Source organism: Physeter macrocephalus, chromosome 12 (genome assembly GCF_002837175.3).
Source record: "Physeter macrocephalus isolate SW-GA chromosome 12, ASM283717v5, whole genome shotgun sequence".
Lineage (NCBI taxonomy): Eukaryota > Metazoa > Chordata > Mammalia > Artiodactyla > Physeteridae > Physeter > Physeter macrocephalus.
In genome coordinates, this window is record NC_041225.1 from 45,651,007 (window position 1) to 45,668,670 (window position 17,664).

Below are 17,664 nucleotides of genomic sequence, written 5' to 3' on the forward strand. Positions count from 1 at the left end.
CAGGGTAGAGGGCCAGACTTCCAGCCTTCCCGGTGGCGGGGGAGGAGACTTAACCCCTTGCACCCCAGGGAACCTTCCAAATAACCACAAGCCAGGAGAAAAGCTCCTCTGGGCCCCAGCTCTGTCACAAGACTCCAATGGCCACAAGAGGAGTGTCCACATGGCTGAGCCAGCCTGACAGGCCAGCGGGCAGGGAGCCTACTCTGGTTTGGCGGAGCCTCTGCAGTCCAAAAATATCTCCCCAGTGACTGACCCCGAGCCTGACCGCCCCACCCTTGGAGCTGCCTGTAGTTAAGGCGGTGCCTGAGCCACAAATGTGACCCGGAATACAAAGCATTGCTTTCCCTGGGGGAGACCTGGTCTGAGGGCATATGGGAATTGGTGAATTTCCATATGAGAGTTGGGGCAGGAGGGGTGAGGCCGTAGAATGTGATAAAAGGTATGGGCTTTAGGCTCAGACAGGCCTGAATTCAAATCTGCCACTTAATTAGCTATGGGACCATGAGTACGTTACTGAACTCCATCTTCCCCAATTTCCTCATCTGTCAAATGGTGCTAATTCTGCCGGGTCATAGAGTTATTGTGAGGATAAAATCACAGTATGTAAAATGCCCAGCACGATGCCCAGTGTGTACTAGGTTCTCAATGAATGGTAATTATTAATATTTTCAGGGGTGGGGAGCAGATACAGGATGATGGAGAAGATCTACCCTGAACTGCAGGAGGGCGTTCTAGTGGCTAGGCCCCAGGGAAAGGCTGAGCTCCCTTCCCCGGGTTGTCTGCAGCTGGCTGTGGCCTAGTGCTGTACTCTGCTGTGTCTCAGCACCATCTGGGAACACCGGGTAAACTGAATTCCTGCCCTCCCAAGAGGACTGCCCAGTCCCGACCCCCTGCAGCCTGAGGTCAGGGCAGGCTGGACCAGTGGATCGACGGCCCAGAGGGATGGGTTCATTTGGTTCTTTATTGGTTTTCTGGGCCCTAAAGCTGCCCTTCAACGTAGGGTCTCTCTGAGCTGCACAGAAAGACCTGCCACCTACTGGGGCCAGGAAGGGGGCACAGAGGTGGCCGCTGTCCTAACATACACACCCCACCCTTTGGGGCTTACGTTCTGGCACTGAGACTTCTAGGGGTGCAAACCTGTATCCTCAAGGTTTATATCTCATCATTCTCCAGCTGAATAGCATGGACCTCAAGCTCATTTGGGGTTTTCTTAGACTCCAGTGTTTCCCTTGGAAGCTCTTCTGCTCTCTCTCCAGTGTCCCTGGCTTCTACCTGTCCCCCAACCTCCCCTCCAGGGCCGGGGGCTTCTCTTGCAGCCTCTGCCTGTCCCCCAGCCTCCTGTACAGGTTCCAAGGACTCCCTTCTGGCCTCCACCTGTCCCCCAGCTTCTTCTCTGGGACCTGGGGCTTCATGTGCTTCTTGTCTTGGTGGGCTTTTAGCCAACAGAGGCTGCCTCCCAACATCCTGTGGCTCTGGGGGCTCTTTGAGATCTGTGTGCCTCGGGGCCTCTCCGGGGAAGTTGACGAGCTCTGCAGGGGTCATGAGCCCATCCCCATTCAGGTCCTGGGTCTCCAGCACCTCATCCACTACCAGGATCACCTGTGGAAGGGTCTATAGTGACTGGAGGTGCTCCCAGGAACCCTGACCTTCCCAACACCCCCCTGCCTCCCTGCCATGCAGGCTTTGAGCCCTCCTTTCACAGGGGATTCACCAAAAGAGTCATGATGAAAAAAACCAAAGCCCCAGGGAGCTGGGTCTCCTTCTGGGAGAAGGGCCCCCGTCCAGCAGGGCTTACCGGGTTGGTGGTGGGAGAGTCAGAAGCTCCAGGGGCCAGAGCTGCTGCCAACATGGACAACAGCTCCAGGCCGTCCAGCTGGCCGCTCTGGTCATAGTCGTGGAGAGCAAAGAGGTAGAGGAGAACTAAGGAAGAGAGGCTGGATCAGAAGAGGCATCAGGGGACAGGTGGATCAGGCAGGAGTCGCGGGATGGCCTGAGGTCAGTCCCGGCTCTGGCTGCCCTGAGCCTCCCGTCCACTGGGCCCATCAGCCCAGCCCCTCACCCTGCTCCCGGCTCATGTGCTCCGGCTCCTCTTCCATCCTCTCTAGTCCCTTTAGGTAGCTCTGCAGAAGTCTGGCAGAAAAGCGGAAAATCAGTCCACGAGAGGCCAGTCTGCAGCCCCAGGCCTGGCCCTCGGGCGCCCCACCCAAGCCTACTCACTGAAGTTGCTCCTGGCCTGGCTGGAAGGGGTTGGGTAGAGGTGGATGCTGCACTTCAGGGTCCAGCCTGGAGGAGGGAGGGAAGCACCGGCCTTGCAAAGAGCCTCCTCTGAGGGCCCAGCCTCACAGCCTTCCATCCCCAAGCTCCTGGTAGAGTTCTCCCCCCAGACCCAAAGGGAGCTGCTTCTCCAGGTCCCCAAAAACCTTGTGGGGAGGAGGCCATCCTGGCCTCCTCAGAAGCAGAACCTTACTCCCCAGACTCTGCCTTTGCAGATTCCTAGCTTAGATGGTAAGTGAAAATCCCAATAAAACATCTGGTTTGGTGGAGGCCAGGGGAAGCCGCACCTAGTAGACACATTTTGGAGACCCAAGAAACCAGCATAGTGGGCGGCAGGACAACATGCATCATGGCAACCCTTCCTCTGTGACGCTGGGAGCCGAGGGACAGGTCTCTGGCTGAGCCCGTTGGCACTGCCCAGTTTTATACAGACCCGATTTGCTCCATGACACAAAGAGGACTCTTTTTTACCCCAAGTTGAGGGCATCTATGTTGGTTTTGTAGTTTCGATCTCCTCAGGGGCTTTTTGTCAGTCTTTAAAGCTCAAGATTTGCTCGCAGTTCCGGACAGGGATCCCCGTTTGCCCAAGTCAATCCAGATGTGTGATGCCAGAGAGCTGGCAGGAGCTGTCACAGCAACTTTTGTCACTGCTGCCAGCCCCTGCTGCTGTGGCTGTATCCGTCCCCCGACCCCACCCAGCATACCCACTGCATAGTATTAATACACAAAACCTCAAGGAAGATAGTCAAATAAGATAGGAGCGATACGCTAATGATCTCTATTTCTTTGGAGCTTCCACTATAAGTTCTTTTTTTTTTTTTTTTTTGGTACGCGGGCCTCTCACTGTCGCGGCCTCTCCCGCTGCAGAGCACAGGCTCCGGACGCGCAGGCTCAGCGGCCATGGCTCACGGGCCCAGCCGCTCCGCGGCACGTGGGATCCTCCCAGACCGGGGCGCGAACCCGGTTCCCCTGCATCGGCAGGCGGACGCGCAACCACTGCGCCACCAGGGAAGCCCCACTATAAGTTCTCGATAAGAGGACCGCAGCCCCTTCCCAAGCTCATAGCCTCACATCTCATTGGAAGATGAGCTCCCGGTTTCCAAGTGAGTCCAGCAAACGTGTCGATGCCCACTCTGCAGAGGGCACTCTAACAGGCACAAGGCAGAAGCTGAGGTGGTGGGGATGATACAGAAGTCAGGGAGCATACACCCAGTCTTCCGCCTCCCGGAGGGGCCCACAGCATACCTCCGATTCTCCAGAGACGCCCCTGCTCCCAGCCCACGGCCCCGCCCTCTGAGCCCGTTACCTTGCGGTGCCGTCCTTGGGAGCAGCCTGACTCAGGGGCAGTAGCAGCAGCAGCACTAACATTCTCATCGTCACAGGTCACATCCTCCCGTAGCTTGAAGTAGGAGACAGGGTTGGGGGTCACAGGGAAGCGGTGTCTGCCACAGAGGGGGCGATCGGTGGGTTAGACAGGAACGCCTCTCTCCCTGCCTCTCCCTGCCACCCAGGTGACAGGACTCCTGTGTAGGGAGGAGCCACACACGGACGTCGGGAACTTCGCTCAAAATAAATCTTATTCCGGATCCAGCATGTAAAGCGCATAACAGCACAGCAGAGCTGTGCTGGGGGAAGCTGTGCTGCGGGCAGGAGCGTCCCACTCCTCTTGCCCTGCCAGTCCCCAGGTGCTCGGAGAAGTGCAGTTTAAGCACATATGATGTAGTTCAGTCCACTCATTTTACGAGTGGAAACTAGTTCAGAGAGGATAAGAAAAAGGCCAAATTAGAAGTGCAGAGAGTCACAAAAAGACCAAGCCTTAAACAGGGAGGGAAACAGACTGTTGGCTTGTCTCTATTAAAAACTCACTGAAGAACAAATCAAAAGAGACTAGACTCCTTGAAACAGGTCTACACTCAGGTAGGGCTTGAAAACACAACACATCAGGGTCAATCCAACAGTGGTCCCAAGAATTGCTATTTATTAAACACAGGAAAACCAGATCCCAATAGAAAGGAAAAAAACAAAAACTTTCCTTTAGACCTACATTGTGGAGGCCCATTGGCAGCACATCACTTGATTAAATGAAAATAGTCAAATAGAGTTATCTATCAACGTGCAGAGCATGAAGCTTTCCAATTAGTCCCAGGATTGTGTACATATCATGTGAGTTTCTGAGGAAGCAGAAGCCCTCCAGAGCTGAGGCCTGAGACCTCAAACTCATCTTTAGGAAGACAAATCATCAGGTGCTTGATGGTCTAGAGCAGAGGATCAGGAACCCTCTGAAATGGTACCCTACATTTTGGCTGGCATTGAATTTTCCTGGAGAAAGGTGCATAGCTTTCAGCAGATTCTCAAAGAGTTCCATGACCCTGATAAGGTTCAGAACCACTGCAAGGGAGGACATCAGCTTCCTAAGAGCTCTTCCTAGAGGCAGTGAGCAACTGGCCAACAGGTAGATACATGTGTAGCTGTGCAAATAGAGCTGCCTCGAGGAAGAAGCAGCACAACATGGAAGTCCACAAGAAGGTGAAGCTCCCCAGAGTCATAGAAACTGTCTCTGTTTTTCTAGACATACGTTGGCCCCAACAGATATAGTGAGTCTACGTAGTTTGCAGACTAAGACCTGCCGCAGCCAGAAAAAAAAAAAAAAAGCATCATGGAGGAGATAATAGGGGAAAAAAAAGAAACTAAAAATTAAATAATTAAAAAGACAAATAGAATGCATAAAATAAGATGGTAAAAATAGATCCAAGTATATCAGTAATCATAATAAATTGTATAAACTCATCAGTTAAGAAATAGAGATTATCAAAAGGTGGGCTTCCCTGGTGGCGCAGTGGTTGAGAGTCTGCCTGCCGATGCAGGGGGCACGGGTTCGCGCCCCGGTCCGGGAGGATCCCACATGTCGCGGAGCGGCTGGGCCCGTGAGCCATGGCCACTGAGCCTGCGCGTCTGGAGCCTGTGCTCTGCAGCGGGAGAGGCCGCGACAGTGAGAGGCCCGCGTACTGGGAAAAAAAAAAAAAAAGGTACAAAAAACAACATACAAGTTACATGCAATTTTCAAGAGATTAACCTAAAAAGTAAAGTCACAGAAAACAAAACGGTGGAAGAAGGATATATAAAGCAATACTAGAGGAAAGAAAGCTGGCATAGTTTTATTGACATTAGAATGAATAGAATTTAAGGTGAAAAGCATCATTATAGATAAAAAAGTATCATGACAAAATGCACAAAAGTTTAATCCCCTAGGAAGGTATAATGATTCTGAACCTGTATGTACCAAATAACATAGCCTCAAAACACCTAAAACGAAAACTGGCATAACACTATCACCAGGTAGAATGACCAGAAATCCAGAACATTGACAATACCAAATGCTGACAAGGATGTTGAGCAGCAGGAACTCTCATTCATTGATGGTGGGAGTGCAAAATGGTACGGTCGCTTTAGAAGACACTTAGGTGATTTCATTCCAGACTAAACATGTTCTTACCATACAATCCACCAATTAAACTCCTTGGTATTTACCCAAAGGAGCAGAAAACTCATGTCCACACAAAAACCGGCATGCAGATGTTTATAGCAGCTTTATTCATAATTGCCAAAATTTGGAAGCAACCAAGATACCCTTCGATAGGTGTATGGATAAAGAAATTGTGGTACATCCAGACAAAGAATATTATTCAGTGCTAAAAAGGAATGAACTATTCAGCCATGAAAAGACACGGAAGAATCTTAAATGCATGTTACTAAGTGAAAGAAGCCAATCTGGAAAGGCTACACACTGTATGATTCCAATTGTATGACATTCTGGAAAAAGCAAAACTATGGAGACAGTAAAAAGATCAGTGGTTGCCAGGGACTGGGCGTGAAAGGGATGAATAGGTGAAGCACAGAGGATTTTCAGGGCAGTGAAAATACTCTATATGATATTATAATGATAGATACGTGTCATTATAGATTTGTTCAAACCCAAACAACACCAAGAGTGAACCCTAAGGTAAACTATGGACTTTGGATGATTACGATGTGTCAGTATAGGTTCATCAGTTCATCGTGTACCCCTCTGGTGGGGCACGTTGATAATGGATGAGGCTGTGCACGTGTGGGGCAGGAGGTATATGGGAAACCTCTCAATTTTGCTGTGAACCTAAAACTATTCTAAAACAAATAAATTCTTTAAAAAAAACTGGCATAAACAAAATCAGGAAAATCGAATCTGTCATTATGGTGGGAGAATTTAACATACCTCATACAGTATTTGAAAGATTAAGCAGACTAAAAATTAGTAAGAATGTAGACAACTGAATAAAATATTTTCTAAGCCTGAGCTAATGAACAAATATAGAACCCAACTCCAGTCACTTAACAAATACATTTTCTTCTCAACACATGTGGAATATTTATAAAAACTGACAAGCAATAGGACAAAGAATATAGCTCAGCAAATATTAAAGAATCAGTCTCATACTGTTATATGACTAAATGCAATTTATTAGGAATCAATAACAAAAATGATGTAAAAATCTCATTTATATAAAAAATTTAAAATGTACACTTACATATGGGTCAAAGAAGGATATCATAATGGAAATTGTTGAATACTGAGAATTGTATAATACTGGGAAAACATACATCAAAACAAGGTATGTAGCTAAAGCAGTATTAAAGGGGAAGTGGATTGGGGAATTCCCTCGTGGTCAAGTTGTTAGGACTCGGTGCTTTCACAGCCCAGGGCCCAGGTTCAATCCCTGGTCAGGGAACTAAGATCCCACAAGCCGGGACATCCCTGGTGGCGCAGTGGTTAAGAATCCGCCTGCCAATGCAGGGGACACGGGTGAGAGCCCTGGTCCGGGAAGATCCCACGTGCTGCGGAGCAACTAAGCCCGTGCACCACAACTACTAAGCCTGAGCTCTAGAGCCTGCGAGCCACAATTACTGAGCCCACACACTGCAACTAGTGAGCCCACATGCCACAACTACCGAGCCCGTGTGCTGCAACTACTGAAGCCCATGCGCCTAGAGCCCATGTTCTGCAACAGGAGAAGCCACTGCAATGAGAAGCCCTCACAACACAACAAAGAGTGGCCCCCCACTCGCCACAACTAGAGAAAGCCCACACGCAACAACGAAAACCCAATGCAGTCAAAAATAAATAAAAAATAAATAAAATTTTTTTTAAAAAAGAGAGAAAAGATAAAACGTTTTTTTAAAGAAAAAATCCCACAAGGTGTGTGGTGCGGGGGTGGGGGGAATATATATAACACATATATATACACATATAATATATATATACACACACATATATACACATATATATACATATATATATGTATAGGGGAATTGGGTTGACTTAAAAACTTATATTAGAAGAAAGGCCAAAAGTTAATGAGTTAAGCTTCCAACTCAAGAAGCTAGTAAAAGAGAATAAACTTAAAAGAAACTAAAAGAAATGAATAATAAAAGATAGAAGAAATTTAAAATATAATAGAGAGCAGCAATAAAGTCAAACAACAGTGTTTCTTTAAAAGAACTAATGAACTACAAAACCCCTGATAATTTTCATTAAGAACAAAGAAAAAAGGCACAAATAAACAATATTAGGAATTAAAAGGGGACATAACTACAGGAATAGAAGAAATTTGCAAACTTAACAGATATAGCCATTTTTCCAGAAAAACTTAACAGTAAAACTGACATCAAAATAAATAGTAAATTTTAATAGTCCTATAACCATTGAAGAAATTGAATCAGTGAGTATTAACCTATATTGTTTGAGGAACTATAGACGTGAACTGTTTCTGGAGAGTAATCTGCAAATGTGTATTAACTGCCATAAAACCCCTACCCAACAATATCATCCTGGGGATTACGTAAGGAAAAACACAAACGGAAAAGAAATTATAAAGATATTTATAGCTGTGCTATTAATATTAGTCAAAGAACTGTAAACAACTGTAACGTTTAGGCAATGGTTAAGCAAATCATATTATGTGACAGAGCCATTAAAAATGATAAATATTTCATGGGACTTCCCTGGTGGTCCATGGGTAAGACTTCGAGCTCCCAGTGCAGGGGGCCTAGGTTCGATCCCTGGTCGGGGAACTAGATTCCGCATGCATGCCTTAACTAGGAGTCTGCATGCCGCAACTAAGAGTCTGCATGCTGCAACTAAGGAGCCCGCATGCTGCAACTAAAAGATTCCCGCATGTTGCAACTAAAGATCCCGCATGCCACAATGAATATCCCGTGTGCCGCAACTAAGACCCGGCGCAGGCAAAATAAATAAATTAATAATTTTTTTTAAAGGATAAATATTTCAAATTCATGTTTTAAAGGAAAAAACTGACAGATTTGAGCATATCAGAAGTTTAAACTTCTGTATTATGAAAGACACCATGAATCAAGTTCAAGAAGACAAGTGATGGAGGACTGGAGGGAACAGGCTTCAAGGCTATTTGGATTTTCAGCAGGGTGGAGTTCACCACCCCCACCCCCAGCAGAGGCTTGGAGACAGAAATCTCCGTAGAGACCCCACGGAGACTGAGTGGAAATCCAAGAACAGCAGAGTTATGTGCCTAACCCGTGAGGATTAGAGAGAAGGCCCTGCCCACAGTGTTCTTGGCGGTTAGGAAGCAATGGCTTAGAGAGGGTCTAGGCAAGTGGACAGGAGGGCTGCCTCACCCAGTTCTTGGTATCCAGCGTGCTGCTGGTTTAAAGAGAGGGGTCTGAGGGCTCCAGGCTCTAAGGTGGAAGGAGGGGCACGAAATGGCTGAGAGGGCCAGCTGGCCAGAAGAGGCCAAAAGGAGAAGGCCAGAAGATATAGACCCTGGACTGGATGCCGCAGAGGACATCATGGGAAGCACCAGTCCAAGTCAAGACCTTGAGTGACAAGGACCAGGAAGGCGAGCCTTTGTAGGGAAGGCAAGTGTAAATATAAGTTTATAGAGTAAGGGCAAATGGTACTCATTTCTTTAATATTTATTGAGCACCTATCTGTGAGGCGCTATTTTATAAGTAAGATGATAATATTAGGTAAAATTACCTATTATTTTTCCTCCTTAAAGCTTACAAATTTATGTAAGTAGGAAATGATACAAATGTTAAAGCAATGATGAAGAGAAAAACAGAAACACAGAATTGCTAAGGAGCAGGTGGCATAGCCCAAAGTTTAAGGGTATGGGCCCTAATCTCTGGCTGCCTAAGTTCAAATCCAGGTTCTGCAACTCACTAGCTGTGTGCCTCCTGTGTTTCAGAACCTCGGTCTGTTAACATGAGGTTGATGAGAGCACCGCTCCGGGTGTGGTGAGGATTAAATGAGACAAGACGTGTAAAGCGCAGCGCCTGGTTACACAATAAGGCATTTTCCTTCCAGAAGTTTTTCTGGATTGCTCTGTAGTAGCTTCACACCATCCTGGTCTCCCCACCTGGATACCCTCAAATTGCTTTCTCCTCCCATCTGCTAACTGCCAGGACCTAGGCTAACAGGAGGCACAGGAGTAATTTAAATCCCTCAGAGCTGTCAAAACCTATCATCCAGGCTTAATGTGTTATCATCACTAGGAGTTGCCTTTTTTTTTTTTTTTTTTTTTTTTTTTGGCGGTACAAGGGCCTCTCACTGTTGTGGCCTCTCCCGTTGCGGAGCGCAGGCTCCGGACGCGCAGGCTCAGCGGCCATGGCTCACGGGCCCAGCCGCTCAGCGGCATATGGGATCTTCCCGGACCGGGGCACGAACCCGCGTCCCCTGCGTCGGCAGGCGGACTCTCAACCACTGCGCCACCAGGGAAGCCCAGGAGTTGCCTTTTAAAAGAGGACATTTGGAAACAACAAAGAATGACTCTGGTGGTAGCAGTTCAGGGATAAAGGGGAAACACCTATCGGATCCCACTAATCCAGTCACTCATTAGGCCAACTGTGCTGGTTTGAAAAACATCTACCAATTCTTTCTTGTGGGAAGCAGCTGGAGTTAAATTTGCCTTTCCTTGTATATGATCTGGACTTAGCGACTCACTTCAAATGAATAGCAGAAATGACGCCATGTGACCTCCAAGTCTGAGTCATAAAAGGCAACACGGCTTATGCCTGTTTCTGGTTCTCTCTCTCCCTCTCTTGACGTGCAGATATGCTTCTCTGGAGCTCTGAACCACCAAGGAAGAAGTATGCCACGCTGAAAAGACCATGTGGAGACAGCACATAGGGATAAGGATGCTTGAGGAGCCTCAGTTGCTCTAGCCTCTAGCTGCGCACTTCCCCACCCAAGGGCCAGGCAGGTGAGAGAGCAAACCTGTAGATCATTCCAAGCCCCAGCCTTCAAGCTGCCCCAGCCAACACTGATGGAGCAGAATTGAGTTTGCCTTCTCAGCCCTACCCAGAATGTACACTCATAGGCAAAGTCAATGTTATTGTTTTCAGCCACTGAGCTTTGAGGTGATTTGTCAAGTTGTCATAATGATTAGAACTGCCTTCTTGGCAGTCACACAGGGCCCTGCTCTCAAAAGGGCCCTGGGCTTAGTCTAATGCTCTGCTGTCTCTGTCTTGAAATTCTTAATCTTATTTTTGCACTGAGCCCTGAAAAGTAAGACCTGGTCCTGAACCCTGCCCACATGAATTACTCTTACTCTCCTCCTCTTGGTCCTATGTCATGTGTGCAACTATTCAGCATGTGCAGTGGACAGAGGACAGAGCTATGGAACCAGCCAGACCTAGGTTCAAATCCCAGCTCCACCACAGACTGTCCCCGTGACCTCGGGTAGGTTAATTACCCTCACTAAACTTATCTGCATAATGGAGATAATAATAGTACTTAGTCACAGAGTTACAGTGAATACTAAGTGGATAATGAATTACTCATTGCACAAGGAGTCTCTTATTCTTGTCCCTGCCTCTGCTATCTTCTCGATTTAAAGAACCCTCCATACGCAGAGTACTCTTCCTTTGCTGGAACCCTACTGCTCCAAAACCTTCAATGGCTCCCTATTTCTATTACAGTCCAGAGTCTTCGCCTGGACATTTAAGGCCTTCTACAATCAGATATCAAGTTACCATTTTAGACTCATCTTCCAGTGCTCCATTATACTAACACTGCTTCAGACAGAGGGGTTACTGGAGTCTGCGGAAATACTTTTCATTTTCACTTTGCAGTGCTTTTGCCCAAGCTGTTCCACCCTTTACCTGGAATATCCTGCACCCTCCTGACAACCTTAGCACTCTCGTTGCAGTCCACTTCAGAAACAAATAATTGCACGTGGACTTTTAGTGTCATCTCACTAATATTCTCCTAAGTCATGCTTCCAAACATGACATTTTTAGTACAGGTAACTTACCTCTATTATTTAAAGGAAGTCAGGCTAAGGCACCTCAAGTAATGTGTAATGAGGTTGGTGTAATGTGATTTCTTCACACTTTCACATTTCTAACTACAGTATTTACAAAAGCTTTTATAAGCAACAGAAATAGAGCAGCTATTGAACAACTGCCTGTCAAATAAAAACGTTCCTAATCATTTTCTATAATGTGCATAAACATAATTTACCCTAATGACCACAGAAAAGCCACCACAACTGCTAGAGTTGTGATATAATTCAGTAAAGTTATTCACATCACACACACACACACACAGACACACACACACACTCACAATGATCCTCTAGCCTCTGATTTCTTCAAGCCTTTGCACCAGTGCATGGGAGGAGAGCCTGGCCTTGGAGTTAGACCTCTGATCAAATGCAGCCTCTCACAGTACTAACAGTGTGATCTCAGCAGGTGTCTTCGTGTCTCTGAGCTCTGGGACCTTCACTTTAAAAAATGAGGATAGTGGTATCTATCTTGTAGGGCCTTGGGGAGGATGCAATGGAATAATGTAGGTTGAGTGCATGGCAGTGAGTAGATGCTCCCTGAGTATTTCAGAGACTCTAGGATGTGACAGGGCCTTTTCTCTTGCTTGACTTCCCATCCAGTGCAAAACTGCTTGCACAGCATGCCTGTCAGTGGCTATCAGCCTCCACTGGACTTTCCAGGACAGGAGCCTACCACCCACAGGGCACGCATTCCATTTCTGTCTAATTCGAACTGTCGGAAGTAATTCTAAGCTCAATCCTCTCCCTTAACTTATCTCTCCAGGGCCGCCTGTGACTCCCAGCACCTCCCACCCTCCGGCGCAAGAGAAGAGGCACTGGCTATACAGCCAAATGGGTCCCACACCTGAGAGCTGGGCTCCTCCTGCCACTTCTAGCCGGGTGATAACCTCGGTCCCTCCCCGGTCCCCCTTCTCCTCCGCTGTCAAATAAGGATGAAACTCCTGCCAGCCTCCCGTCCCCCCGGGACTGTCAAGAGCAACGAATGAGACACCGGAGGGAAAAGCCCTTGGGGGGCTGTGAAACCCCACCCTCATCACAGCGAGGGAGCTCAGGCCTCGCTTTCCAGGCCCTCCCTCTACGTGCTCTCAGGGGTAACCTCGGAGAGGCGCCCAGAGGCGAGAGCCAGCGCTCCGGCGGCGTCCAAGCCGCAGGGGATGCGGAGGAACTGCGCCTTCAGCCTCCGACCTGGAGGCCAGGAGACCGCCCCTGCCCGCGGTCCCTACCCGTGGCGCCCAGTATTCCCGGCTGCCCGCGGCGGGGTCCCCGGCCCCCAGCCCGCCAGCCCCGGGCGGGGCTCGCACCCACCTGCGGCGGCGCGGCGCGGGCCGGGTCCGGTTGGGTCGTCGCTCGAGGCTGTGCGCCGCCGCGGCCGCCGCGCCTCGGCTCCCGCCGCCCGGCCCTCCCCCGGGCCGCTCCACGTGGCTGCTCCACGTAGCCGCTCCACGTAGCCCTCCCGGGTGCGGCCGCCACCCTGGCCCGGGCAGAGTCCGGAGCGCCAGCGCCGTGGCCTGGGTCTCCGGCCCGCAGACCCCGGCCCTCTGCGGCCCGCACCCCGGGCGAGGGAGAGCGCGTGCGTGAGTGTGTGCGTATTTGGCAGAGAGACAGATGATGAAGCTGGTGCGTAATGAGAAGCACGTTTAACTGGGGCTCACTCCCTGCTGGGCCCTACATGTGTGTGACAAGATAGAATGTGACTGTTAGCCTGTGTGATTGTGACTGGTGTATGTGGCTGTGTGGATGAGAGACCTGTGACACGGTAGGGGGTGTTTCGTGTGGCTGTGTATCCAGTATGGCAGTACTTGAGAGGGTATGGCCAATGTGTGACTGTTGGGGTGTGTGACCGTACAGGATGTGAGTGCTGTGTCTGTTAGGGTATCTGGCTGAACTCTTCCTGAGTTGTGATGCTCAAGTGACACCCGTGACTGTCGGTTTCCGGTGAAGGTATCATTGTGTGACTGTGACTGCACATCACTGAGAAGTGGCTCCATATGAGCCATGGTGGGGGGAGGGGGGGCCTGGGAAAGTATCAGCTTCACGGTGACAGTGGCAGTTGTTTGCCAGCACAGTGTTGCAGTGTGTGGCTATAGCTTTGTGGTCAAAATGCAGTGTCACCAGTTTTCTCAGAGCAGCCAGTTCCTCCACCCAGGCTTCAGACTATTTCCTCACCCACTGGCTCAAAGACTTAGTTCTTTGAGTGCTTGACTTCTTATCTCTCTGGAATCATCAACTTCTCCCTCCCCATCAGCTCCTTCCTATCAGCATCCATCCACAACAACACACTCACTCTCATCAAAGTCACCCTGTCCTCCTTCCTGTGGTGGACAGGCGGATAATGCTGGACACTGCCTCCTTGGGTCATGGTATCTTTGGTTTCAGCAATACCATTCCTCTCTCTTTAGTCATTTCTTCTTAGTTTATTCACGTGTCCGAGTTCCTCTGGGCTCTCTCCTCATTCCCCATCTGCTCATGTGTTCTTCCATTCCCATAGCTTCCATCACTATCTCTTATGGGTTGAACTGTGTCCCTCAAAAATTCCTATGTTGAAGTCCTAACCCCCAATACCTCAGAATGTGACTTTATTTGGAAATAGGGTAATTGCAGATATAATTAATGAAGATGAGGTCATACTGGAGTAGGATGGGGCCTTAATCCAATATGACTGGTGTTCATATAAAAAGGGGAAATTTGGACACGGACGCACACACACACGGAGAACAGCATGTGAAGATGCGGGCAGAGATTGGAGTGAAGCTTCTACACACCAAGGAATGCTGAAGATTTTCAGCAAACCACCAGAAGCTAGAAGAGAGGTATGGAACAGGTTCTTCCTCACTGCTCTCAGACGGTACCAACCCTGCTGACACCTTGATCTTGGACTTCCAGTTTCCAGAACTGTGAGACAATAAATTTCTGTTGTTCAAGACAACCAGTTTGCAGCACTTTGTTATGGCAACCCTGCAAGCTAATATATCATTTAAATGCTGATAACTACCATATCTCAAATTCCAATCTCTGAGCCCCAGACCACTTCAGGAACTGAACAGCCTACTGATTTGTGCCGGATCTTAATTTTTAAAGGTGACTGAGTGACAACACAGAGAGGTCAATGCCATTGAAAGAAAAGTTTAATGCTACAGTTCCCTTAGGAAGAAGAGGCACAGCTCACCACACAGGACCACAGAGGGAAGCACCAGTGTGGGTCAGAAGGCAGAAAGGTGCAAGGGGAAGGCACAGGCCACAGCTTTTATTAAACTAGAAAAGCAAGACGAGGCAGGTTAAACAGTTTAGGGTTGGCTAGTTTTAATAACTTCAGAGAGCTTTGGGGCATAGGGGCTGTCCCTAGTTGACTGGTCCCTGGTCCTGGGTTTATCTAGGAAAGGGAAAATATTGGTTTGGTTTGTGAGAGTTGGATAACGGAAGTGGTTCAGAGGATGGCCTCTGGATTGCAGGGGAGCTGTGAACACCTTTGGCTGTTAGTTTGGTCCTGTGATTAATGGATGCCAAAGAGACAAATTCAGAATCTAAGAAAACACAGAACACCTACCAGCACCCCAGACGGGTCTGAATCAGAATGCATCATCTTCCTCCTCAAAATTTCCCCTCCCCCCGCTTCCCTATCCCAATGTTACCACCATGCATCCCTGAATCTATGCAGTCAGAAAACTGGGGGTCGTCCATGATTCCTCCTTCTTCCCCCACCTCCAACCTACTACCAAGTCCTATCAATTCTGCCTCCTATCTTAAAGATCTTCACTCCTCTCCTGAGCTTTCCCCCAGTCCAGGCAGCCACGGTCCATGCCAAATTTCCATTAACAGCCTCCTAATTAGCCTACTTTTCATCCCCCTCCAATCCATTCTCAAAGTAGCCTGAATGATTCTTCTGAAATACAACTCTGATCATGTCGCCCACCCCTTCTTAAAACTCTGATGGCTTTCCTCCACCCTTAGGATAAAGCCTAACATCCTTTATGCAGCTGCCCACAACCTGATTCCTGACCATCTCACATGCTCCAGCAACACCGAATTTCTTTTGGTTCCTTTAAGAAGTCTCTCACATCCAGGCTTTTGCTTGTGCTCTTCCCTCTTCTGGAACAATTACTCTCTCCCCTCCTCCACCTTGCCTTGGAAACTACTACTTATTTTTTGATTTCGCCTTAAATGTTATTGTCATTTACTATCTGGGTGTGCTTTCTCTGATCCATGGAGTCTGGGCACCCTCCCCGGGGCCCCCACTGCAGCTAGTACTTCCCTTATCCAGCACCATGCTCTGTTGCAGGGGTTCAACCCTGATTACACATTTGAGTCTTCCAGAGAGATTTTAAGTTGTTATTAATACTTAGGCTCCTCTCCAGACCAACCATAACAGCGGGTGGGGCCTGGGCACTGCTAGTTTTAGAAACTCACAGATAATTCCAATCTTCAGTCAAGGTTGAGCCATTGCTCTAGTAGATTACTTACTTGTTTCCATATCCCAATGAAGACAGGAACAGCATCCCAAGTGCCTGGTACAGAGTGGGTGATGAGTATCTATTGTACTTGTGACAGGGATTGTATGAGACAGCGTAGAGTGAAACTGGACGAGTGGCTTTAACCCACGTGTGTGTGACTGTGAGGAATGCCACTCACTCAAGTAGCTGAAACTTGACTACGTGACACTGTGGGGTATCGGTGTGAATGAGCGTGTCCAGTGTGTGAGGGCCACTGTCAATGACTGAACACTACGGGAGTAGAGTGGTGTGACCACGTCAGTGGCTGTGCCCTGTGTGTGACTGACTGAGAGGCTGGGAGACTCTGGCCAGGCTGTCAGACTCGCCGCTCCGGGGAAGGGTTTGAGGAAGAAAGAGCTGGAGCTGCCCCTCAAGATGGCGGCTGCTGGGAAGGCCGCTAGTCCTCACAAGAGCCCGCAGGGCCGGTGACCGCGAAGCGGAAGCAGGAGCCGTAGAGGCGCGAGACCCGGCCCGCGGGCGAGGAGGCCATTCGCAGGACCCTTGGGTCAGCTCCGCGCACACTGCCCAGGTGCGGCCCACCCACCCCGTCGACGTCCTAGCACCGCCCCTCGCCACGCCCGCCTCCGGGAGCACGGGCGGTGGGCGGGGCCCGGGGCCCCGAATCGCCGGGCAGTGCGGGCGGAACCCGCACAGGCTGTCCAATGGCGTGTAAAGGGCGGGGCCCAGGGCGCACCTGCGGGCCCACTAATCGGAGCTCAGGCGTCAGAGCCAGTCAAGAACTTGGGGGTGGAGACTCAGCAACGGGAGAGGCTGAGCTCCTCCCTGGGCCCCCAAGATGACAGCTGGACAGAGTCCGTCTCTCTGCTTTTGGGACTTGGCGCTGCCCTCTACTTGGGCTACTACTGGGCATGGTGGCCCAGGTGGGTGCGGGTCCAGAGCTCTCTCCGGCGGGTGTAGGTAACTCGAGTCTGAGGGCAGCTTCCAGCCGGGGCTCGAGCCCTGGCTGGGTGGGGTCTCCTGGCCCAGGTGAAATTTGACGCCACAGCCCCACCACCACTCCGGCCCCGCGCTCCAGCAAGGCTCAGCTTTGCTACTATCACCTAATGGAGAGTCGGTTCTTTGCCTGCCTGGATTCTCTGCATCCCGCGTACTCCCCATGCCAGCTGGGCCTTTCAGGCATCGGAGGGGTGCTGCTGCCGATGATGTGGACAAACACTTGCGGAAAAGTGGGGTGGAAGGCATCCTGAGGTGTCAGGGAGATATGCACACTATCTTTTTCTTTTTAGGCAGTCTAGATGAGCTTCTCGTTAGCTGCTCTGAAGGAAGGAACCAGTTGGTGGGGTGGTGGCCTACTCCCACCATCATCCCATCAGCTTAGTAGGACCTTGCTTCTCTTAAGGACTCTGGCAGAGGTTCCCCGCTAAGCTCAGGACTAATGGATAACCCTAACTGTCCTTGCTCATTCAGCCCTGTTTTAAGTTCTAGGCTCTCCATGTAGAGTGCAATGGAAAAATCCGAAGAGGATGATTTTGATGAACTTGGAAATTTTATTCTCACTGAAATTTATGTAATTTACATAGCCACAA

The 17,664-nt window shown here is 49.4% G+C and overlaps 1 protein-coding gene across 4 annotated transcripts; it reads right to left on the reverse strand.

Moving 5' to 3' along the window:
• Positions 1–313: 313 nt before the first annotated feature.
• CGREF1 (cell growth regulator with EF-hand domain 1) lies at positions 314–16,653 on the reverse strand. Of its 4 annotated transcripts, none has more exons than XM_028497056.2 (6): positions 16,089–16,653; positions 3,581–3,716; positions 2,218–2,283; positions 2,060–2,130; positions 1,796–1,920; positions 314–1,599 (listed from the first exon to the last, which is right to left on the reverse strand). In XM_028497056.2, the coding sequence occupies exons 2-6, from the start codon at positions 3,646–3,648 to the stop codon at positions 1,153–1,155; spliced, it is 777 nt and encodes a 258-aa protein (XP_028352857.1). In that variant the 5' UTR covers positions 3,649–3,716; positions 16,089–16,653; the 3' UTR covers positions 314–1,152. The 4 variants fall into 4 exon arrangements, with proteins under 4 accessions (XP_028352857.1, XP_007108459.2, XP_028352856.1 ...); XM_007108397.3 differs by lacking the exon at positions 16,089–16,653 and adding an exon at positions 12,936–13,160; XM_028497055.2 differs by lacking the exon at positions 16,089–16,653 and adding an exon at positions 10,286–10,365.
• Between the last annotated feature and the right edge of the window lie 1,011 nt (positions 16,654–17,664).

What these genes read in the sequence shown, in the direction of transcription:
- CGREF1 (XM_055089079.1), bottom strand. Translation starts at nt 3,479, where the DNA reads ATGCTCCCTGACTTCTGTATCATCCCCACCACCTCAGCTTCTGCCTTG. An exon ending in AGCTCATCTTCCAATGAGAT is followed by an intron (nt 2,284 to 3,345) that starts GTGAGGCTATGA and finishes TCCCTCCTCCAG; the next exon opens with GCTGGACCCTGAAGTGCAGC. An exon ending in CCAGGCCAGGAGCAACTTCA is followed by an intron (nt 2,131 to 2,217) that starts GTGAGTAGGCTT and finishes CTTTTCTGCCAG; the next exon opens with ACTTCTGCAGAGCTACCTAA.